Genomic DNA, 24,600 nt, shown 5'->3' with positions numbered 1-24,600 from the left:
CTACATGTCCTGATTCTTGGTCCATCACTCTATCCAGTACACCAGTGGTCCCCAACCTTTTTAGCCCCATGGACTGGCTGGGGAAGGCGGGGCACCATGCACATACGCAAAGGAGTGTGCATGCTTGTGCACGTGCACAAACAGGCTGTGCGAGGGGGAATGTCTCCACGGCCTGGTCTGGCTCAGGCCAGGCCCAGCAGTGTGCCATGGACCGGGTGTTGCGGACCTCTGCAGTACACCACACTCAATATAAGTTTGTGTAGGCTTGTAGATTATCAATAAATACTCACAGGACTCATTGGACATTAAGAATGACATGGTGTTGTGGATGCAGTGCTAGATTAGAATGCAGCAGACATGGGTTCAAATTCCTATTCAGCCTCTGAAACCCATTGGGAGGTGGCAGTGATAAACCATTTGTTGAACATCTTTCCTATCTCCAAACTCTATTAGGATTGCAGAACTCAGAAACAATTTGCTAGCCATAAGAACAACATTTAAGATTATACTAAGGATCTCGACAACAGTCCTCCCAGGTACTGAGGCAAGTAAAGAATTGTAGGTACTGAGGCAAGAATTGTCTTAGATCAGCTTTCCCCAATCTTATGGTCTCCAGATGCTATGGACTGCAACTTTCCCAATTCTCTGGATATCACAGTGAGTTGGGTATCTGGGAGTTCAATTCCCCACTGTGCCTCCAGGGAGATGAGCCAGCCTGTGTGGCTTTGGGCAAGCTGCACAGTCCCAGGGCGCCCCCTGAAGAAAGGAATAGTCAATTACTTCTGACTCTGCTTGGAAAGCCTTGCAGAGTCACCATAAGTCAAAATTGATTTGATGGCACATGATGATGATTATTAATATTGAGCATGCTAGCTGGAAATTTCTGTAATTATAGTATGAAACCTTTGGTGAGCCACAGATTCCTACCCCCATGTTAAAGAAATATTAGTCCACAGAAAATGGCAACCGTGGCACAATTTCAGTTGTTTTGAAATAAAGATGGTATGAACCAGCAGTAGCCTTTCAGGTTTTTTTGGGATGCTGTCCTTAAAAGTTGTTTTGTTGGCAGTCTCATCTTTTGACACAATTAATACAGTGGTGCCCTGCATAGCGAGCAATTCGTTTAACAACGAATCTGCATAGCGATGTTTTTTACGATCGCAAAAGCGATTGCATTGCGATGTTTCTAATGGTAAAACATCATTTTGTGATGATCAGTAAGAGTTTCGCTTACCGATTTCCGCATAGCGATGTTTTTTTAAACAGCTGATCAGCTGTTCAAAAATGGCTACCTGCTGTGTTTTCGTGCCCTTTCCTCACTTACCAGGCAGCGAAAATAGCGGCCGCATGGAGGATTTCCGCATAACAGTGAGTTTTTTGCCCATAGGAATGCATTAAACGTGCTTTAATGCATTCCTATGGGCTTTTTTTGCCCTGCATAGCGACGAATCCACATAGCGAAGATTTTTTCGGAACGGATTATCGGCGCTATGCGGGGCACCACTGTACTGAAGTTTGAATGCCTGAGAATGACAATTGGTTTTGATCGTGTGCATGTCTTTTGACCTACCCCATATTTGGCACCTGTTCTGTTGATGCTGATGACCAATACATGCATGCTGGCTGACACAGAAGCTTAAGTGTTCTGCTTCCCCTCCGCAACCATCTAGCAATGAGGTCAATTTGGCACAAGGTACAATAAAAAAAAAAGATGCAAAAAATCGCTTCCCTCCAGCACTTTGTTTTAGTGAATTATAACAAAGAAGCAAACAGTTAGAAAAGTTTTTTGTTTTAATTCCAACTCCTTAATATTAGGTTTGTATAGGGGAAATGGGTCAGTCTTTTCAAACCTTCTAAATGTCACTGTTAAAAACATTCCTCTGACTCCCTCGATTTTCCTCCCTTACTTCAGCAGTCATTTGAAGAATAAAAGTGCACTCAGAGGACCTAGAAACAAGCTAAAAATTTAGCGGAGAGGGTTTACGAAACCGTCTTGTGCACTACAGCATCTAAGGCTGCCTAAACAGTTTCCGTCTTTGCACCAAAAAACAATAATGAAGTTCACCAATTTTTTAAAAAGCTTAAGCCCTCCATTGAAAAGTCATCTTTTTAAGATTGCAGGTGATATAAAAAAGGTGCTTGGGACAAGCAAAGGCATTGTCCTGTCAACATCTCCAAAGGTCCACAGTCCAGATGTTTTGGCAAATGGTGTGTTAAAAGAGATCTGTTCTCCCACTGTTTCGGAAGTTTTCCTGTATGCAGAACAAGATGTAGCCTGCTACAAATAAAACAGCCATGAAGGAAACGGCAATCAACACAGCTTTGGATGGATTCTATAAAGTGTGTTGAGATATAATGAACACCAGGGCTAAATGCTCATCATTAGAAACCATGAGGCAGGCTGAGAAATTTCCAAATGGTCTTGGAAATAGACACAACAGATACTAATTTTAAAGAAAAATAATCAAGTCAACCATGATCCTTGAGTGAGCCATGACCTGTATTGAATGTTCCAATCAGAAAATGTAGCAAAAAAAAATAAAAAAATCTGCATTGTAAATACTAGTCTACAATCGGAGTCAAGCAAGTAGTACATTATAGAGAGAACCTATGTACAAGGGCCCTTTAAAAAAGTCCCATAATGAGACTTTGGCATCATGGAACTCCTTGCAGTGCTCCGTAGGATTGTCTTGACCATGATTTTGATTCTGGAGTTAAACTGAATACTCTCTTTTTAAAATCTTTGCTTGATCCCGGAGTCAGTGACAACAGATCCTCAAGAATCCAGACTGGAAAGACCTCTCTAGGAGGCAGAAGGATGTGCCTAGGAAATAGGAAAAAAAATATATAATTATTTCACAGTTGTACGTATTTCCAAAGTTGTATACATAATGAACACAGCAAACAACTCCTCAGATTAAAAAACACACACCTTGTTTTCTTGCAAATGAAAACAAGATTGAGTTTCATGGCATCCTGAAGACTATTAATTTTATATGTTATGTTTGGTGGGGCTGCAACCCACAAAAATGTACGTCACAGAGACCCTGTTAAATTTTTAAGATAAGGGTGGGCAACTCTTGACTAAGTTTGTGCCCCCCCCCCAAAAAAAAACCTGGCATGAGCTGCAGCAAAAGTAAAGTCCAGGGAGAATCCTAGCAGTTGATCTGTCAATTTATCCAACTCTTCCATTTTCTTCTGCTCTGGCAGCAACAGAGATCATGAGAGATTTTTTTCATTCACTGGCCATCTCATCCTTTAATCTAGAAGCTGTCTAAGATGGAAACCCACAATTCTTTGGCTAGTATCCAATGAGTGAAGAACCACGTAGGTTTCCACTGCTTGCACAAGCTGCACTCCATTAACCTCATGTGTAATGGGAAAGCCCATTTCTATGCAATGGTGCCATCACTAGCATGTGCAACTGCACTCTGAAAAAACACACATGATGTTATGTCCTGTCAAGTGGCCCTCAAATTATGGTGACCTCATGAATGAGTGATCTCCAATATGTCCTTAGTAGCCCTGCTTAGCTCTTGCAAACTGAAGCCTGTGGCTTCCCTCTCGTATTTGGTCTTCCTCTTCTGCTGCCTTTCACCTTTTTCAACATGATGGTCTTTTCCAGAGACAATTCCTTATGATGTGCCCAAAGTAAGACAGGGCTCAGTTCCATCATTTTGGCCTCCAGGGATATTTCAGCCTTTATTTTATCTATCTGGGCCCACTTGTTTGTCTTTCTAGCGGTCCACAAAGCTCTCCTCCATCCCCACATTTCAAACAAAGCATGATATTGGCCTCTCTAAAGTGATCACATGTTCTTCCACTGGGCTACTGCCTTCTCTGCCAAAGAGGAGGCTGTAAACCAGGGGTGGGAAATAGAGACTGGGGTATTTGTATACAAATACAAATATCTCCGCACAGGTGGTGATAATGAGGGTTCAGCCCCATGGGGCTGGGCAGTCCATTCACCGATCTGCCACTGGCGATTCTTCCAATGGCTCCGCAGATCGCAATCAACTAGCCACTCCTGGCAGGAGGCAGGCCAAGCCTCACCGCAAGGTCAAAGAGCGGCTTGCAGATCGCGATCTGCGGAGCCATTGGAAGAATCACGGCATCCGCAGCAGTGGTGGATCGGTGAGTAGGCCATCTGGCCCCATGGGGCTGGACCCTCATTATCGCCACCTGTGTGGGGATTGAATACCCCCATCTCTAGTGGGAAACTATCAAGATGTTTCATGCTGGAGATCTCATAAACCCTTAACATTCTCCATCCTGGCTGGAGCTTTTTGGGAGCCCAAAGTCCAAAACGTTGGATAGTTGCAAGTCTCTTGGCTCCTAACATAAACCTGTGCACACTCACCTGTGAGTCCTGTGGAAGTCAATAGGGCTCCTCAGTTTCCATATGGAAGATCAGGCTATGAATGGCTACTTGGCACAACAGTTATATACTATGTCCTATACATACCAGAGACAGTGCGCTTCTCAACATGAGCAGAATGGAACTATATTTGTGTCTGGCTCACGTACAGTGGTGCCTCGCACAGCGAGGTTAATCCGTCCCGGATTAACCCTCGCTGTGTGAAACATTGCTGAGCGGGGCAGAAAAGCCCACTGGAGCGTATTAAACAGTGTTTAATGCGTTCCAATCGGCTGCTGTACTCACCGTTCAGCGATGTTTCTCCAATGGCCGGCAGCCATTTTCGCGCCCTCCCCTCGCTGAACGAGGGCGCGAAAATGGCTGCGATCAGCTATCCGGTGGGTCCAAAATGGCCGCCAGAACAGCCGAAATGGCCGCCCGCAGCGTTTTCACGCCCTTGGTAAGCGAGGGGAGGGCGCAAAAACGCCGTGCGCAGCCCTTTCGGCTGTTCCGGCAGCGTTTTCACACACACACCCACCAAGGGCGCAAAAACGCTGCGCCCGGCCATTTTGGTTGTTCCGGCGGCCATTTTGAAGCTGCGGAACAGCTGATCGGCGGGTCGCAAAGCAAAGGTCGGTAAGCGAACCACTTACTGACCTTCGCTCTGTGATTTTCGCCCATTGGGGGCATCGCTCTGCAATCGCATTAGCGATCGCAAAAGCGTCACCGTAGAGCGAATTCATCGCTCTACAGGGCGCTCGTTCTGCAAGGCACCACTGTATAAGGTTCCTATAGATGTCAGGGTGGTGACTGTGTGAACAGAATGCTGGGATAGTTTAAGTCTTTGGCCTCATCCATCACTGCTATTTTTGAGTTCTCTTGAGACTGTTCTTTGAAACAGCAGATAAAGGAATGCAAAAATCAAATTTAACATCAACTGAGCAGGGGGCTTGCTAGCTTCAGGATTCTGGGAGTTTCGAAGCTTTGCCAAGATGTGAGCCACATGGAGGAATCAGTAGACCTGTTTAATTAAAAAAACACCAAATAAAATAAAATAGAATCTCCATGGCCATTACCCCATGATCTCTTAATTGCACAAAACAGACCAATAGTTTTAGGGCTTTCCCTTTGTAATAGAAATATGTTAAATACACAGCTGAAATTTGAAGTTCACATTCCACCTGAAACACTGGGCAAGCTGCTTTTCATACATTTCTACTTCAACCAAGGCTGATGGAAGAACAAAATACAATAAAGGGTTTTCTTCACTAAAGCAGCAATCCCTTCATTGAGTTGTAAAGGAATTGTCCAAAGAGGTTGGGTTTGTGTGTATAAAAGCAAAGATACCCTTCTCCTTCTTTTCTGCCCTACTAGAATAAACCTGGAGGAACTCTGGATACGATGGTTGCTTCTTCTTTTCCCCCTGTCTACTCGAACTGGTGGCACTCATCCATCCGAGTGCTATATACTTCCACTCACCCATGCAAGTATTATATACATTACCATGGCTGTATTACAACAATGACAATGCAACATGTACATAAGATAAAGTGTCCCTCTAAATAGAGGGACACAGTATTTTGTGTTAAAAACATAGTTCAGAAGCCCTGGGAATCTCTTCCCCTCACTGAAGGCAATCCTAGATGACATGGATAAATAGCTTGATTGTGTGTAAGGGTAGCTTCAGAAGTCTGATCTTCCTTTTTTTAAATTTCTTCTAGTGATTTGATAGGCAACTTTCTCTAAAAGGGAGCACCTTGCTCAAAATGTCTTGCTTACTCACAACTGCTCTTGTATCCAACCTTTCTCCTCCTGAAAAACTAGGTGACTGGTGTGCTTTTGCCTAGCTTCAACCAGTACACCAGCTGGGTTCGTTCTTATATAGGTAGTTCCCAACCCTGGGAACCCCAGATGGTCTTGGTCTACAACTCCTAGAAATCCTGGTCAGCAGAGCTAGCGCTGAAGAGTTCAGGGGGTTTTAGTCCAAGAACATCCGGGGACCCAAGGTTGGGAATCACTGCTATAGAAGGCAGATTGGGCCATAGCAACCCATGCCTTAAAGCAGTGGTCCCTGTTACATACAGCACTGATGTTACCTGTCTGTCATGGGTTTGGAGGGAAAGTGTGTGTTATTTAATAAACCTTATTCCTTTATTTGTTAAAAATCCATCCCTGGTCTGTGTGACTTCTTATAGGGAATGGTTGGTGGCAGCTTAGTGAAACTGTGGCATATCCCAGTAGGTCTGGGTTTGTCACATTGATTGGTGTCCAGCGTGTGGGATACGACTGGTCCAGTTGTCCAGTGGTACAGCAAAGCCTTGGCAAGTGTGCCCAGAGCAAGGGGGGGTCTAGTCAGGGACAATCTGAGAGCACGTAGGTAATCTTCTAGGTGTACCTCACGGGGAGGTGCGCTAGTAGAAGAACGTGTAACCTCAGATTGGGGACTAGATTAGGGAGCTCTGAGGCAACCTGTTTTGGCGGGAAAAAAGCTGAGGCAAAACTGTGTAGTAGCAGTGATCTAGCCTGCCTTGCTGAGAGGCCTAGCAGAGGGGGGTAGACTCTGGCTCGCAACTGTTGCAAGTTAGTGCTGAAGAACAGCAGCAATCTATAGAAAGCTGGTTCTGAGGCAAAAGAAAAAAAAAGTGGTCGCTTTATTTTGAGGCTTGACTTTTGAAAGCAGCCTGTTCTGGGGGGGGGGATTATGCCCTTGACTCGAAGCCAAATGGCAGAAATGGGTGAAGTGAAAGACCCCCAGGTTGACCAAGGTTCTGAGGATGAATTTGGCTCAGTGCAGGGTGACAGCACGGGAGAACAGAACCCAGAACTCAGGAAAATGCTCATAGCCCAACAGCATGAACTGAGGATGAGGCAATTTGAAGTGGAGGAAAGGGAAAGAGAGAAACAGAGACAATTTGAATTAGAGAGAGAGAGAATGGAAAGAGCAGAAAGATTGGAGAGAGAGAAAATGGCGTTTGAGTTGAGAAAATTGGAACTGATGAATCAGAACAATAATAACAATAGGGATTCTGAGGGAGGCCAATTGTCTAAAACTGACCTGAAGAAATTCCCTGTGTACCACAAGGGAGATTGTCCTGAAGTGTTCTTTTCCCTAGTGGAAAGAGCGTTTGTGGACTTCTCAGTAAGGGAAACTGAGAAGATGACCATCATGCGATCAGTGGCAGCCTTGCAGAAATCTATGCAGAGATGCCAGAGGAACTGATGAAAGATTTTGCAGAGTTTAAAAAACTGGTGTTTGCCAGACATGGGATAAATGTGGAACAGCTGAGGCAAAGATTCAGGTCAATCACCAAGAAACCAGAGCAGACTTTTACCCAAGTGGGGGCCCAATTGGTGAGGCTGCTAGAGAAATGGCTATCTCAGGAGGGGACAGAGACCTTTCAGCAGCTCAAAGACTTGATAGCGCTGGAACAGTTCTATTCAGTCCTGCATGGGGAACTGAAATTCCAGGTGAGGGAAAGGAAACCGAAATCTGTGGCAGAAGCAGCCAAGATCGCAGATTTTATTTCCCAAATAAGAAAGCCCTTGGATGAGGGGAAATCGATGGGGAAACCTAAAGAAACCTACAGCAAGTACTCTCAGGGACCAGGCAAAAGCCAGCAACGGGGAGGGGCCCATGGTGAAGGGAAGCCCTCAGACATGAAACCAAGACCTCAGATTTTGGAGGGAAAACCAAAACAAGATGAGAAAGACTCAAAATATAGCAGAAAATGTTATTTCTGTCAGGGAAAGGGCCATCTAATCTCAGAGTGTGAGAAATTAAAGCAGCTAAAAGGAATTGTGCCTCAGGATTCGAGTGGAACCAAGCCAAAAGCTGTGTTCTGTGTCCAGAAAGAGCAAAGCTCCTTGTCACTGAGGGAGCCTGTTGCCATGGCTACTCAATCTGGAACAGTTACATCTGCTGATCAGGCTGAGGAAAATGGTCCTCTTGTGGAGGTCAAGCGCTGCTTGCTCGTGAGAACAGATTCTCAGTTGTTTGAAACAGCAGGGGTGGACGTAGGAATACTTGACCATCAGTATCGGGGGTTGAGGAACACTTGTTCCCAGGTGACCCTGTGCCATCCAGATATTATTCCTAGGGAATATATAATCCCAAATGAGAGCATGAAGGTGGCAGGGATTGAGGGGCAGGTGATCTCACTGCCAGTAGCGGAGGTACCTGTGAACTTTCAAGGCTGGAGGGGAGTTTGGCGGCTAGCGATTTCATCGACTCTGCCAGCAGCCGTGCTCGTGGGAAATGACCTGGCTGGACATGTGAAACGGGTGCTAGTGATTACACGTTCACAAGCCACCACGGGGACAGTTCAGGGGGGTACTGATGAGCCAGAGACGGAAGCAGAGGGGAGTTCAGAAGCTGTGGTGGAAACCTTAACCACAGACAGCCGATTTGGCCAAGAGCAAAAGGCAGACGCCACTCTCCAAAAGTGTTTTGAACAGGTGACTGACGCCCAGCTAACACCTGAAACCCCAGTGAGATTTCTAGAGAAAAAGGGGATTTTGTATAGAGAGACCCTGAGGAATATCTCAAAAGGGGGAGATGGGATCCGAAGTCAGCTAGTGGTACCTGAAAAGTATCGCCCCATGATCTTACAAAGGGGGCACTCTGACATGTTTGCTGCGCACTTAGGGGTGAACAAAACACAGCAGAGAATCACACAAAATTTTTACTGGCCTGACATAGGGAAGCAGATCAGGGAGTTCTGTAAACAATGTGATGTGTGTCAAAGGCAGGGGAATAGCCGTGACAGGACCAAAGCGAAGTTGTGCCCTTTGCCTGTGATTGACACTCCGTTCAAATGCATAGGGGTGGATATTGGGGGACCTTTGCCCAAGGCCACAAAGAGGGGGAACAGATTCATTCTCACCATTGTGGACCATGCCACGAGGTACCCTGAAGCCATACCCTTGACTAACATTGAAACTAACACAGTGGCAGATGCCTTGGTGGGGTATATGTCCAGGATGGGATTTGCCTCAGAAATAATCACAGATTTGGGCGCATCGTTCACATCGAAGCTCATGAAACGGTTATGGCAAATCTGTGGAATTAAGCACAAGGAAACCACTGCCTATCACCCTGAAAGTAATGGGTTAACGGAGAAGTTCAATGGGACTCTAATGCGCATGATTAGGGCTTACTCGGCAGAGAATCCAAACAATTGGGACCAGAAGCTGCAATCCCTTTTGTTTGCTTATCGATCAGTGCCACAAGCCAGTACCGGGTTCGGTCCGTTTGAACTTTTATTTGGGAGAAGGGTGAAAGGGCCCCTTGATTTAATCAAACAAAATTGGGAGCAGATCACCCAGGATGACCCACAAGACGGTGTGACATATATAGACTCTTTGAGGAATGACCTAAAGAGAAACCTAGAGCTAGCAGCAGAGACCCTGCAAGCTCAAAAGGTCAGAAAGAAAGCTTGGGATGACCAGGAAGGCAGGGAGAGGCACTTTAACCCAGGGGAGGAAGTGCTTTGGCCTAGGCCCTGCAAAGAGAACAAACTGCAGCTGGGTAGCCCAGAAATAAAATACTTGGGTCACATAGTAGGGGGAGGAGTGATAAAACCCCTAGAGGCCAAGATAGAAGCAGTTCGTGATTGGCCCAGACCCAACACCAAGAGAAAAGTCAAATCATTTCTTGGGTTGGTGGGCTACTACAGAAAGTTCATCCCGAGGTTTAGCGAGATAGCGACTCCGCTGACCGATCTGACGAGGAAGAAGACTGATGACCGCATCCCGTGGACCAGCGACTGTGAGGAGGCGTTCCGGAGGTTGAAGGAGGCGCTCATCAACTATCCAGTGCTGCGTGCTCCAGACTTCGACCGGGAGTTCATCATCTACACCGATGCGTCTAACAGCGGGGTAGGAGCAGTTCTTTGCCAGGAGGATGAGAATGGTGACCAGCATCCAGTGTCCTACCTGAGTAGGAAACTCCAGAAAGGTGAGAGACATTTAGCAACCGTGGAGAAGGAGTGCCTGGCCATAGTCTACGCGATCCAGAAGGCCAAGCCTTACATCTGGGGAAGACATTTTATTCTGTGCACTGACCATTCACCACTGCAATGGTTAAAGACAATGAAAACCCACAATAGTAAACTTATGAGGTGGGCTTTAAATCTGCAAGACTATGACTTTGAAGTGAAGGTGGTCAGAGGGTCAGTGAACTGTGTTGCTGACGCCTTGTCAAGAAGACCTGAAGAATGAAGACGGCGAAAGAAACATGGACTATGTATATATTTTGATGACAAAAAGTCAAATGTGTCTGTTTATTAAACATGTTGGTTTGTATGAATAAAGGTAACTTGATGTATTGTTAATGATAAATGTTTAAATGCCTAATAGAGTGTAAGTATAAGTAAGTATGGTATTGTATGTTATTATATGACTGTTTTTGTTTGTTCTGGGTCCAGGTTGTTTTTTTGTGAAAAGCACCTTAGCTTTCCCCCTACAAAACAACTTATAAAGAGGGGAGGTGTTACATACAGCACTGATGTTACCTGTCTGTCATGGGTTTGGAGGGAAAGTTCCATCCTATGGGGAGTGGAAGGCGGGACATCAGGAGGAGGGGCTGTACTGTATATATATGTGGAGCGTGTGTGGAGAAGTTAGGAGAAGCTGGAGAAGAGCTGAGAGAAGAAGCTTGAGTGGGAGTCTGTGTGTCAGACAGGGTACTACTGTGTGTCAGTCAGTACCAACCTGATAGGTTCAGGTGTCTGTATGGTTAGCCAGAACTGATAGGTTCAGAGTCTGTGCTTCAAGTTAAGTGTTCTGTGTGAACCAAACTGGTGTATGTATGATTGAGACTAAGCCACGTTACTGTATCTTATTCACTTGATCCTTTTATTTTTCCCTGTGTGTTATTTAATAAACCTTATTCCTTTATTTGTTAAAAATCCATCCCTGGTCTGTGTGACTTCTTATAGGGAATGGTTGGTGGCAGCTTAGTGAAACTGTGGCATATCCCAGTAGGTCTGGGTTTGTCACAGTCCCCATCTTGGGCCTCCAGATGTTCTTGGACTACAATTCCCAGAAGCCTTCACCACCACCTCTGTTGGCTAGGATTTCTGGGAGTTTAAGTCCAAGAACATCTGGAGGCCCAAGGTTGGGGACCACTGTCTTAAAGCACTTCTTGATTAGATTAGTAATGTGTTCCATGTGGGGTGAAAGAACCCCAGGACTATTTCTCTAGAAACGGTGGGTCCCTTTTAAGGAGGAAGGAAGAGCAAAAATATGAATGAACAAACGAATGAATGAATAGACAGCACACCAGAACTCCCCCCCAAGGGCAGGTAGGCTTCATTTTTATTGAGTTTTTTGACAGGCAGTGAAAGCTTTATTATTTCATCAGGCCTTGGGCTTTTAATCCTCTTTTTGGTCTGTATTAAAATAATGTCTTGCCATTGTTCTGTTTTATTAAATTGTAATTTTACTTAACAATACTTTGGGGCGGGGGGGGAGGAGGGCAATCAACAAACCCATCTAACTAAAGAAATTCAAATGAGAACAATAGGTTGGGCAACAGAAAAGGAGAATGAGGGTTGAAATTAGGTTTCAAAAAAAACTCAATCAGCATTATTACCTGTCTAGGTGTGAGAGTTATCCCCAGATATACTTTCAGAATCAAAATCTGCTTTATTTTCAGCTGCTGGTTGACTCCAGTTATCCATACAGTCCGAAGCAGCATCGTCGTCCTCAATGGTGACTTCCACCCAACTCACGTTGCCAGAGTCCCGGTTCTTGCTGTTCCCTTGACTGTCTTGGCTGCTGCATTCTGATTTTTCCGTACCTCCCGTATTCTGCTTCCCTGGCGTCTGATATGTTTTGTCAGTCTGCTGAATGGCATCGTTACTGTGCCTGAGAGTCCCAACGGGCACGGAACCCTTTGTCTCCTGATGTCCGTCAATGGCACACTGCTGCTGGTACTGGTCCAACCATTTTAATTTCCCCGTTCTTAGAGAGCTTCTATTCTCTTTGAACCAGCGGACTATTTCAGTCCTTGTGAGTCCGGTCTGAGCTGCCAACTCGTCATACTCCTTTGGGGTTGGCCACTGAGTTCTGATGAACATACTCTTCAGTAAATGGACTTGCTCTTGGGTAGTCTTCGCAACGTCCGAAGAGCAGAAGGTCAAAGGTGTCAGTGCCTGGGAGCTGTGAAACTGCTCTGTTTGATTGACGGCCCCATTGGAAGACCCTTGATCCTTATTCTTGGATCCCACCGAGTCCAAAACCGGTTGTTCCGAATGATCTCTGAGCTTCCTTTGCTCAGTAAACCAGGACTCGACCTCATTTCTGCTCATCTTGGCATCATTCCTGAGCCTTTCCAACTCACTTGGTGTTGGGAAAGGGCTGTTAAGGAAACTGTCTTTGAGCATCGTGAGCTGTTCTTCGTTTTTTCCTTTGCACTTCTGAACAGGGAGATCTGGGTACGAATTGTAAACCCGCCCCGGCCGTGCAGCCGCCGCAAGAACCATCTGGTCCTTCGCTATCGATCCCGTCGTGATGTTGACAATTCCTCGTTGACTTCGGTACCGGTAGTCACTGAACCATTTCTTGATCTCACTCCTAGAGAGGCCCGTGATATCTATCAGCCTGTATATTTCTGCATTGTCAGGAAACTGGCTTGTGACGAAACTGGCTTTCAGGGCTGCTATCTGTTCCTTGGTCTTCTTACGGTCGTTTGACATTGCTCCCAGCGCAGGAGGCAATGCCGTGGTTGTTGTCACACTCGTTGGAGTGGTAGGAGAGTTCTGTTTGGGCGAGACGTCTGCCGGGACGACGTGCGGCCTCTTGGCTTCTGGGGCAAGCGGCTGGTTCAGCGTGCTCCGTTTCTGCCCTTGACTGGAAGCAACAGCAAGAGTTATTGGGGGGATAGTTGATCCATTCGATACTTGCGTCAAAACCAGGCCAGTCTGACTAAGAATCTGACACGGCATAGCTGTCTGGATAAGCGGCTGCGGCATTTTTGTGGCAGCGACATGGGCTGGCAGAACAGTGATGGTCTGAGATGCTGGCTGGATGGTGCCGTTGAACATCTTCTTCCTCGCCTCTTCCACCTCTTCTGGAGACCAGCTGATGCCATGTTTCAAGCGCTGAGTAGCAAACCAGATCCGGATCTGTTCTTCCGGGTGCTTTGACGCCGCCGTCAGCCAGGACAATTCTGCCTGTGTTGGGTATGGGAATTTGTTGAAAGAATTGATCATGGTTGCATTGGTATCCAATGCAGAATTGTATTTAGTACTATTCAGGGGCACAGGTACTTTAGGGACCAGGTTGATATTTGGTGGGAGCTGCACGGACGGCATCACATGAGGCAGAGCATCCTGGAGGAGATCTGCCCCATTGAGACAAGTGACTGGCTCAGTGTTTTCTGTAACAAGATGGGGAATTCCATCAAGATGGTTCTCTACCGCCATCTTCTTGGCCTCAACGTTTGGCTTCCCAATGTTAACAGGCGGTGGCACTTTGCTGGTACTGCTCGTCTCACCAGGAACCACCTCGAACGCAGGTGTTTCGGCTGCAACTGAAGTGTTCGTTACCTCGATGGACTGCTCTAGGACAGTCTGGTTATTGAGCTTAATCAACTTCAGTTTGAAGTTGTTTTCCCCTGGGTGGAGCTTGGTATTATGCTCAGACAAAGAATCATACTTTTTGGTTGTAAAGTTACATTCAGCGCATACGTAAAGGGGGTTGAGGATCACATTGGGGTGTTGCGTATCTATGTGCTCCGTGAATTCATTCAGAATCTGTGTAGAGTAGGGGCAGTATTTACATTCGTAACCAACAAAGGCCTTCCGTGCTGGATTGGCCGGGGAAGATTTCCCTTCAATGACCTCACAGTCATTTTCGCAGTTCTCTTTCCCGGCAGCCAAACTCTCCCTCAAGTCCTGCTCTGGAGTGCCAGCTGTTATTCCTCGACAGTCTTTCGGAACTTCCTGCTCCGTGGCGTCAGATGTTCGGACCATACATGGAGTCGTAGACTTCCTTTTGCTAGCCATGGCAGGTGTGCAGCTTTCCTAGGTAGCAACAGCTTCTTACCCGGGACAATCCTTAAAGATGTTCTCCCAGATGGCTTCCGCTTTCCAGAAAGTAATGTTATCCAGGGTATGTCCTAAAGAAGTCTTGAGTCAGGCATGGCCTTGATCTCTGGCCTCCACATGATCCAGGTGGCATTACATCTCTGGAAAAACAACAACAACAATGTTGGAACAGATCCATGGACCAAAATAATTAATTCAAGCTCAGGATTCTCTCTGCATTGTTCCAGCTGGTCTAATTTTGGCCCCTGGAAATACAGCTGGATATTCAGAACTACCACAGGCAAAGTATACACTGGAGATACAATTCACTAAATTCAATTTCAGTCCAAACTAGAGTACTGTAGATCTACTGAAATTTACTGAGACTTGTAAGTTAACACTGACATAAGGCCCACTGATTTTAATCTGTTTACTATAGTTGGGATTGAAACTGGATTTAGCCTGATCATTTTAATATGAAATCCTTAAATATGTTTCTTTCTATTTTATTATAACATTCGCTAGGAATATAATTTGGAAACACTGAAACCTAACAAGTGACTATATATCCCTGTTATTCTTTTTTCTTCTTCTATCAAACCCATCCTCATTCAAGTGCATACCTATTTTGCTAACAATATACTCTAATTGTGAATATACTGCCTCTTTCTAGTGGTGCTTTTTCCTCCACTGGGTTCCACTTTCTCTGTTGGGAAACAGAGAGATGGAGAGAGAGAGAGGAAAACCGTCTACCTTTAACGCAGCAAATTTAGCTTCTTCCTTGCAACTGCTAAGACCAATAATATTTCCAGAGCAGGGATGATGATACTTAACCTGGATTTCAGTTACACTGTTTTCATTTCCAAATAGAACATGACTACACAAGTCTACAAAGCATCGAGAGTACAAGTTGGATCCTCATTCCTACTTAGGATCTAAATTCACTCTTTTGTCTTTGGAAGCTTTGCTGATTGACTGAAGACTTCTGATCCAGAGGTAGATCTTGCTGCAGATGCAGAAAAGAGCTGACTTTTTTGTCACACACCCCGCTGTTGTACTGCTGTCGCCCCACATTCCAGAAGATCACCAATAGATACAGATTGAACCCGACAGTGTGCATTCACATAGACCACGAAGGTTTCAATACACACAACCCCAAATGTTAGTTCTCTGCTTCCAAGGAGAATCTGTTGTCAATGAAAGCAGATGGTAGCTAGTTTTAGGTATTTGTTTTAACATTTGCTTCAACAAAAGCAAGTATGTTGTGACTTGCCCTACCTACCCATGACATAATGCTCTCCTAAGACAATCAAAGCAAATATGATTGTCAGAAGTCATTTGTATTAAATGTGCCATCAAGAAAATGCTGTGTAAGAGCCAAAAGCTCCCTTAAGAAAATTTTCTTTATGGAGATAATTTAGTACACTGCCGGGAAAGAAACTGCACCAGGAAATCTAATTGGCCAAACATTTTTACATGAAGGCTATTTTGCATTAATTAACTGTGCATATTAAAATGCCAAGAGAAATGACGAAATCCCTAGAGAAGACTGGAGAGCACAAAATTACTGTGTCTCTTATGCAGTTTTTTGTGTGTGCTGAGGACTGAGCTAATCCATTCCCAAAGGGCCCCCCCACCCCCTTTCACTGGATCATGTGTAATGAAGCCATTTATTTATTTAAAATATTTTTACCCTGCCTTTCTCCTTGAAAAGGATCCAAAGTGGCTTACATCAGGAAAATATGACATTTAAGAGCTAAAACAGTACGTATACAAATAGTGATGGGCACAAACTGCTGGTTCCGTGGTTTGTGCTGGTTCGTTTATTGGCTGAACAGGTGCTTCAAAGCCCTGCCTCCTCTGGCAGGCATCCACTTGGAGGCAGCGGCCTGGCTTTCTTGCCCTGCCTCCTCTGTGCACTGCCTCTGAATGAATGCATGCCAGAGGAGACTGGGGGGGGCTTTGAAGTGCTAAACAACAAAATGGCGGTTTGTGCCCTTCTCTATGAAGAAACATTAAACAAATAATAATAATTAACACACTAGAACAGTAAACAAAATCAACACCAAAAACACATTCAAAGCATCCTGGCACAACAATCCATTTAAAAACCTCTCCAACAGACAGTCACTAAGGGAAAGTCTGTTTGAAGAGAGAAGGACAGCGTAGCTTCCAATGGGAGGGGAGTTCCAGAATATGAAAGCAGCGACAGAGGTCTTCTCCTGTGTCCCCGCCAAATGCCCCCATGAGGGTGGTGCGGCTGAGAGAAAAGTTTTCCCTGATGATCATAACACCCTAGTAGACTCGTAAAAGGAAAAACGGTCTTAAGATAGCTTGGACCCAATCCATTTAGAGCTTTATAGGTTAAGACTAACACTTTCTAACAGACTTCCATTGAAATGGATCACACAGGGTTTTTTTGTAAATGAGCCACAGCCTGTTTACAAGAACAATTATATTTTAACAACCCACCCCATGCTGGAGCTCAATTCAGACTGAGTAGCCTACCTCAGTGGCTTCAGTCTTCCTACATTTTAGGGTTACCTTTAAGATATGCCAATGAAACGATACTGTTGGCAGCAAGTGGCATTGACCTGAAATGGTTCCTGCAGAAAATTAAGGAGAAAATACTAAATCAGGATTACAGCTGAACACTTAGAAGACAAAAAAATTATGACTAGAGAAGAATGGCTAGAGTATACAAAGAAACTAAAATTGCTAAATATTTCCTCTAACTTGGTCCAGTTATTATTGGCTCAAAACGTAGAAGGTCACCAAGATATCCAAAGGTGGTATCCTCACTTTGATTTAACTCTCTTTCACCTTCAGCTAACAAGAGAAAGACAGAAAACTGGGCAGACGTTCTTCACAACCTTAGGAGAAATGTTTCAAACCCACTTGAGTGCTGTTGGTCATCAACAGCCTCATGTGGAGAAAGGAAAGCCCCTTCTTCTGGTTATTGTTTTCCTCATGCTTGACCTCCTCAGAGTAAACATCTGCCCTGACTGCAGGGAAACATCACAATGCTGATAGCACTCAGGTGCCAGCTTTCACCTCTTATCAGGGCCAAAGGAATCTTATGAGGAGGAAAGGTGAGCCCCCCTGCAGCCTGCCCCGAAAAAGCTGCCCGTTGGTGCTGATGGCTAAACTCTGCAAGTGTCACAGCTTATGCTGCCTCGTTTAATTAGACGGTTCTTTGCTGGAGCTGTCAGGGAAAGCCACAGCTCCATGCCTCTTTCTCTTTCTTCCAGCTTTGAAAAAGAAGCATTATGACAAGGCACCAAAGCCTGTGAATGACAGCTTTGAAGCTTCATGGTGTCTCCTGACAAAGCTACTAACCCATGTTGTTGGAGGAAAGGGCTCCTCTCATGTATTCCAAAGGGAACAAGCGCAATAGCCAAGGACAATAGCGGATTAAGCATCAGCTCCAAAACTTTAAAGATATTTGTTGGGGCAGGGGAGAATCAAAGAGGTTCATCCAGCCCCTACATACACTGCAAGGAATGAGACTGGTTTTAGAGAACATGGACACCAAACAGCTCTTTCCCCTCAAATGATGAATATCAGAACCAGAGGACATCCACTCCAATCGAGTGCTGGGAGAGTGAGAACAGACCAAATAAAAGATTTCTTGACCCAGCGTGTTAATCTGTGGAACCCCTTGCCACAGGATGTGGTGATGGCATCTGACCTAGAGATCTTGAAAAAGGGATTGGTCAGATTCCTGGAGGAAAAGTCCATCGCAGGTTACAAGCCATGATGGGGACGTAAAATCTCCAGGCTTAAAAAGAAGGTACCTCAGAATGCCAGATGCAGGGCAGGGGTATCAGGAGACAGCTATCTAGTTGTCCCATGTGCTCCCAGAGGCATCTGGTGGGGCCGCTGTGAGATACAGGAAGCGGGACTAGATGGGCCCTTGGCCTGATTCAGCAGGACACTTCTTAGGTTCTTATCTTAAACGAATATCTGAAGCAAACCTCAGAAAGTTACTTTTGAGAACTACAACTCCCAGTATCCCCCTGTTTGACATTTAAAAAAAGAATATTTCTGAACCTTGACTGATTTCAGTTTCCCACCTATTGTGTTTTCAACTAAAGCAGTTTTTGAAACAATGCAAGCCCTTCTAATTTGCTTTGTTTGATGTCTCTGCCTTAATAAGTGCTCAGCAATAGCTCAGGAGATGGGTAAGTGGCTGGTGGCTTTTCCCCCCCAACTGCTGTACTTTTTGCCATTCTTCCTGCTGTAGTTCCTCCTCCCCCACAATTTTTCAAAAGTCTGAATTACCACCACTTTAAAAGCCCGAAATGCTATCTAAAGGTCCACATCTCCCTCTTTAAGCCCGCCTGGGCATTAAGATGATCAGGGAAGGCCTTTTTCTTGGTACCACCACCCTCACAGATGTGTTTGGTGGGGACACAGGAGAAGCCCTTCTCTGTCGCAGCTCCCAGACTTTGGAACTCCCTCCCACAGGAGGCCAGGCTGGCCCCATCTTTGCTGTCCTTCCACAAGCCTCTTCAGGAAGGCTTTTCCTTACTGACTGGTGGCCTGAAATGTTTTTTTTAAAGAATATATTATTGTGCTCTGCTGTTTTCAAATGTGTTCTTATTACTGATTTTATTGACTGTTTTAAATACAATACTAGCTTAATTATTTAATATTTTGTATACTTTTTGTTTTTAGCTTTTAATTATTGTATTTTAATTGTTGTAAGTCCCCTTGGGTCCTTTTAAGGGGAAAGGTGGAATAAAAATATTTTAAACAAATAATTATTTTTCTGGGTTTAAGACCATGCTTGTTAATAATCTACGGGTTTCCTATTTTATTGTTGCAAATGACATGATTTCCCCCAACATTGAAAGGACAAACATGTAGGCATCCTTCAGTCTCGAGAGACTATGGTACAGTAATGTGCTCTGAATACAGTGGTACCTCGACTTGAGAATGTCCCTACAGTACATAAGAACGATTCAAGTTAAGAACAGCTCCAGTCACAAAAAGTTGCTTCAACTTGAGAACGGAGCCTCGACTTAAGAACAAAACAAAACAAACAAACAAAAAACACCAAAAAAAACACCTAGTGGTAGATACGGATTAACCGACTTAAGAACAGTGCCTCGACTTAAGAACAAAAAACAGCAGATACGAATTAAGTGGTTTTCAATGCATTCCTATGGGAAATAGTGCTTCGACTTAAGAACATTTCCACTTAAGAACTGGGTCCCAGTACGGATTAAGTTCTTAAGTCGAGGTACTGCTGTAGAGGTCTTGCAACAGGGTCTAGTGTGGCTGAGAAGGCCAATTCAAGAGTACCCATCCCTTCCACATTGAAGACAAATACAATCTGTCCCCTGTCCAGCTCCCTGATTTTGCTGCTTTCGGGACTGCCTCTTTGCCTCGGCCTGCTGGACAAGGGACTCTTCAAATTGGGAGAGGTCATGATGCACTGCCTGCCTCCAGGCTGAACGCTTAGATGTCAAGGTTTCCCATCTGTTGAGGTCCATTCCTAAGGCCTTCAGATCCTACATGCAGATATCCTTGTAAGACAAACAAACCCTCACGTAAATAGTCATGTGTGAGGATGGATCATTCAAGGGTTCACTTTGCCACAGTTTGATGTATTTGGGAGCTGTTTCCAAATGTAAGCCATGATCCAAGCAACACATTTTGAGTTCCACCAATTTCAAAACAAGAGATTCATGGAAAAATACTTTACAAAACTGCCGGTGTACACGAGCCTTCAATGATCTATGGAAACTGGTTGTAGTCCAACACCAGAACTTCATGTGCAGAAAAAAGCCACATTCGGTTCCAAGGGATTCCCATTGGTATTGTGAATTAAAAAGCTGGTGGGAGCAGAATGAGGCCAGAATATTACATGAGACCCTGGAAATTTATTAATAGTACTAGTGCACTGTGCTGGATTAAATGTACAGCGGTGTAATTCACTGGGTCTCATGTCAGACAACCCTTCAATCACTCTGACCAAGAGTTTAGAAATAGCATGTTAAGATATAAAACATTGATATGAGCATTGTTACTTTCATTTTAAATAGAAGAGATGCACCCAATAAAAGCATTAATTCTGGTTTAGTTATCTGGCTGCAGAGGTTGGGAGTTTGATTCCCAACGGTGCCTCCTTGACAGGGCTGGATTGGATGATCCAAAGGGTCACTTCTATCATTAGGACTCTGCATTTTTAAGATGATAATGACGATGTGTTAATGTGCTCTCGATGTCAATGTGCTCTTTTTAAACTCTGCTCTGTCCAAGAATCTGGATTCCACCATGGTAGAAATTAAAAACACACTCCCAACATTGATATGTTTATTGGCATTTTCTTGCTGCCTGAGTTGGAATAGGAAGCACCATGATCAGTGGAGGTGGTGGTGTGGGGAAAAGCAGCTATCAGAAGTTCTGATAGGGACAACTACGGGAGGCAGTGGAAGACAGGAGGGCCTGGTGTGCTCTGGTCCATGGGGACACGAAGAGTCAGATACAACTAAATGACGAAGTTCTGAACCTATTTGAGGTTTAAGGTTAGCACCATGGGGAGCTCACATAAAATCTGGAGTAAAACCTGGAGAAGCTTCAGTATCCCATAGCATCAGTGTCCTTAGCCTTCACTGAATGCCACCAACTCACTCCCTTGTCTACTGTCCATGCATCTGGCTCTAAGGGACCTCTTGAGACTAGGTAAAGGTTCCCCCCTCATGTCCGACCCTACGGCGCAGTGCTCATCCCCGTATCCAAGCCATAGAGCCAGCGTATGTCCGAAGACAGTTTCTGTGGTCACATGGCCAGCGTGACTAGACACTTAACGCCGTTACCTTCCCACCAAGGTGGTACCTATTTATCTACTTGCATTTTTAGATGTTTTCGAACTGCTAGGTTGGCAGGAGCTGGGACAAGCGTTGGGCGCTCATTCCGTTGTGTGGATTCGATCTTACGACCGCTGGTCTTCTGACCCTGCAGCACAGTTCTGCGGTTTAACCCGCAGTGCCACCGCGTCCCATACTGAGACTAGAGTGATCTGCAAATCTCTCTGTACCATGGCTTTGAATTACTGGGGAGAGCAATGGTGACTCCTCTGATTGGTAGGAGACCTGGCATGGTGGCGGAGGCAGAAGGAAAAGAGGAAGACCAAAAAGAAGATGCACTGATTCCCTAAAGGAACCCACAGGCTTGAGTTTGCAAGAGCCCAGCCGGGCTGTTGAGGGCAGGACATTTCGAAATTGTTCATTCATAGAGAGCCAACCTAAGTCTGGGATAACTTAGTGGCATTTAAAAATAACAACAATGGGCAGTCTATGCAAGAGGGCGGATATTAGCAATTATAATTCATGCTTTGCAATAACTGTTGAGGAACCAGGCCCTGAGGAGTACACCAGCTGAAAAGAAAGAATAAAGAAAAGAAATAAATGTCATAGACAGAACACATCTATTCTGACTCACTTGATATGATTTGTTTGGACTATGACATGTATATTTTGCATTTCCACTACTGATGGTGCTCAAGATATAAAAATTACAAACAAAGCAAAACCAAATGAGTAAGAAAGCCCCCCCAACACCCATTAATAAACCCTGACATAGTCTGAAGAGGCACAGGGGAAAATGAAGCATAGAGCTGCCCATGGAGAAGGACAGGAATATTTGTTTATTCAGGCTAAATGCTTCCTTAGTTTATCCAGGCTAAGGCAGCGTTAATCCCTTTCCTGTGCAAGTAAACAGTGAGCATGCTATGCAGTGCATGTGTACGGGAGCTGAGAATAGCGCACTCTGCAAGGTATTTATTGACATCTTTTTATCCCGCTTTCAACATAACCGTCAAGTTCCACTCTACAGAATCCAACTTCCTTACGAATAGGGTTGCCAGACGTCAGGCAAAAGGAGGACATGTCCTCCTTTTTAGCCTAATGTCCTCTGTCCAGCAGGCAAAGATAAAAAGCTTTAAAATGTCCAGCTTTTGTATATTTTATGTTATAATTTTGGATGGGAGGGGGAGAGGTGGAAGGACCCCCCCTCCCCCTGTCTTTCCCTGCCCCCACCCACCAGCCCCCCGTTACCTGCTACCGGCACCAGAGCACAGGTCTCGCCCCCTCCTGCGGTGGGCGCGGCTGCTCGGCGATCCACCATGGCCACGTGGAGCCCAGAAAGGCAGTGCGAGCGGCGCACCGCCCGCCGAGCCAGACAGGAGCAAGCAGTGCCCGAGTGTATCGATGGGAAAGCTAGTGCCCAGACTGTGTGTGTTCAAAGTCCCTTTTGGGGACTCCAACTCCCACCCTCCCCAGCCATGAACTTATGACGCTTGGGGGAGGGGAGGCTGCCTTGTTCGGTACTGCCCGTCGCCACTTTCCCCCTGCCTATGCTGGAGCCTTATTTGGGCAACCAGATTAGCAAGGTTGCCTCTGAACCTGTGCAGAGTTCTGAGGGTCGGGGATCCCACAGCTGGGCGAGGGTGGGTTCGGGTTTATTTGCTTTGCTCCCCATCGGAAGCTGTTTCTTGGTAGGCCCCCTTCCTGTTTGTTAAATGAAACAATCAATAGATCCTCCTCTCTCCTCTTTTTTGACTTTCTATGTCCTCCTTTTGGTACCCATGTATCCGGCAACCCTACTAATGGGAAAACTGCCTGCAATATTTTTATTATCAAAATAATGGAATACCTAGGAAAACTTCGAGTTGTAACTGAGGCTATACTGTGATTCCTGAAAGAGTCCACTGAATATCTCTTTGCACCCTGTCTGAGTTTCACACACCCCACTCTCTGTAAGTGTTGTTTCTAGTCTACTTCTAAGGAAGCTTATTTAAACAGTTTCTTGCCTTTATAGCAAAGGCTGGAAAAGTTACTTTTTTGCACAACATTTCCCAGAATTCCTGAGAATTTCAGTATGGCTTTGCAACTTGTTTGTACACACAAGGGCAGGTATACGCAGACAGATGTATACAGATTCTTATTTTTTCAGGCTGGCTACCCACATGGCTTCAATTAGGGATGGGAACAATCTATCAGTTTCATGTCTACATTCACATTTTTAACGTCTCAATTTCTTTCCATTCCCAATATATTTTTTTGGGGGGGATCCAATTTTGGTCAAATTTTTCAAAAACATGCTGAAATGAAATGCCACTTAATTGTACCAACCAAATCCAACAGCTATTCCTGGCACAAATATGACCATGCCACATATTTCTTGCCACATCAGTATGAAAGCTGGGGAGCTCCTTAGAGAAACAAACCAAACCAGCTGGCCCCCAAATTCAGCATTAACATGGATCAATATACAGGAATCAAACAAATATTTAAGACTCAAGCAATTCAAGCCCTATTCTTAGTTACAGGAATCTCTTGGTTTCAGATTCTCTCCCCAAAATCTGAACATTATAAACACTCAGGAGCGCTTGATTCCATATGTGAAGAAATTAGCAAATTTTTGGTAAATTTCTGTAAAAAAAAACACCTAAAACAAAATTCTCACTCATCTCCAGCTGCAACACAGTTAAGCCTTTAATACCCATTTGGAATTAAGTTTATTTTTTTTTAAAAAAAAAAACAGGGCCAACTTTTAAAGTGTTATTAAGATTAGCATTCAAAGATGTTCACTTTGCTATGAAAAAGGAGCAGGTACATCAAGTGGCTTTTTATAATGAGATAGATTTAACACCCTTACCAGAAGTGACAAGAAAATCTAAAGCATCTAACTATCAAGGTTTGAGCTCTTTGACAATTCCTGTCTGGAATAGTAGTCTTTCTGCATCTTTTCTCAGCTCAGACCTTTCTCTTCAGATAGACTTTTCTTTAGTGAGTGCCTGTCTGAGTGGGTTTTCAAATTGGATTTTTGTGCTCTGTTGTTTTAAAATGTATTTTTACGACTGAATTTATTTACCATTTTAAAGTAATACTTGTTTAACCCTTTTGAAAGCACTTGTATTACTTTTAGCTTTGACATATTGTCCTTTTAATGATGTCAACTGCCATGGGTCCTTTTGAAGAGAAAGGCAGGATAAAAATATTTTAAACCAACAGTTCTGTCGAAAGCCTGCACTCTGAATGACCACATTTCTTAATGTGTTGAGTTGTCCTTTTGTGAAATACCTCGTTGCCTTTCTTCTGACTAATAGGTTGGGGGTGGAAACAGAGTTAGAAATAACCGTTTTGACATCCTCTCCTGTTGCTAGTCTTACCCCTTTAAGTCACTATTCAGCCGACTTTG

At 44.7% G+C, this 24,600-nt stretch overlaps 1 protein-coding gene across 2 annotated transcripts in view; it reads right to left on the bottom strand.

Moving 5' to 3' along the window:
• Positions 1-1,773: 1,773 nt before the first annotated feature.
• The window catches only part of ZHX2 (zinc fingers and homeoboxes 2), a 49,458-nt gene continuing 26,631 nt past the window's right edge, over positions 1,774-24,600 (bottom strand). For both annotated transcript variants that reach the window (XM_072999292.2, XM_020796541.3), the window contains exons 2-3: positions 11,952-14,549; positions 1,774-2,824 (exon numbers count right to left, since the gene is read on the bottom strand). In XM_072999292.2, coding sequence (XP_072855393.2) covers positions 11,956-14,367 — 2,412 coding nt within the window. In that variant the 5' untranslated portion in view covers positions 14,368-14,549 and the 3' untranslated portion in view covers positions 1,774-2,824; positions 11,952-11,955. The remainder of the gene's footprint in view (positions 2,825-11,951; positions 14,550-24,600) is intronic.

The sequence above is a fragment of the Pogona vitticeps genome, chromosome 4 (genome assembly GCF_051106095.1).
Source record: "Pogona vitticeps strain Pit_001003342236 chromosome 4, PviZW2.1, whole genome shotgun sequence".
NCBI lineage: Eukaryota > Metazoa > Chordata > Lepidosauria > Squamata > Agamidae > Pogona > Pogona vitticeps.
Note: the sequence above shows the minus strand (reverse complement) of the source record. Positions and strands in the feature narration are given on the sequence as shown.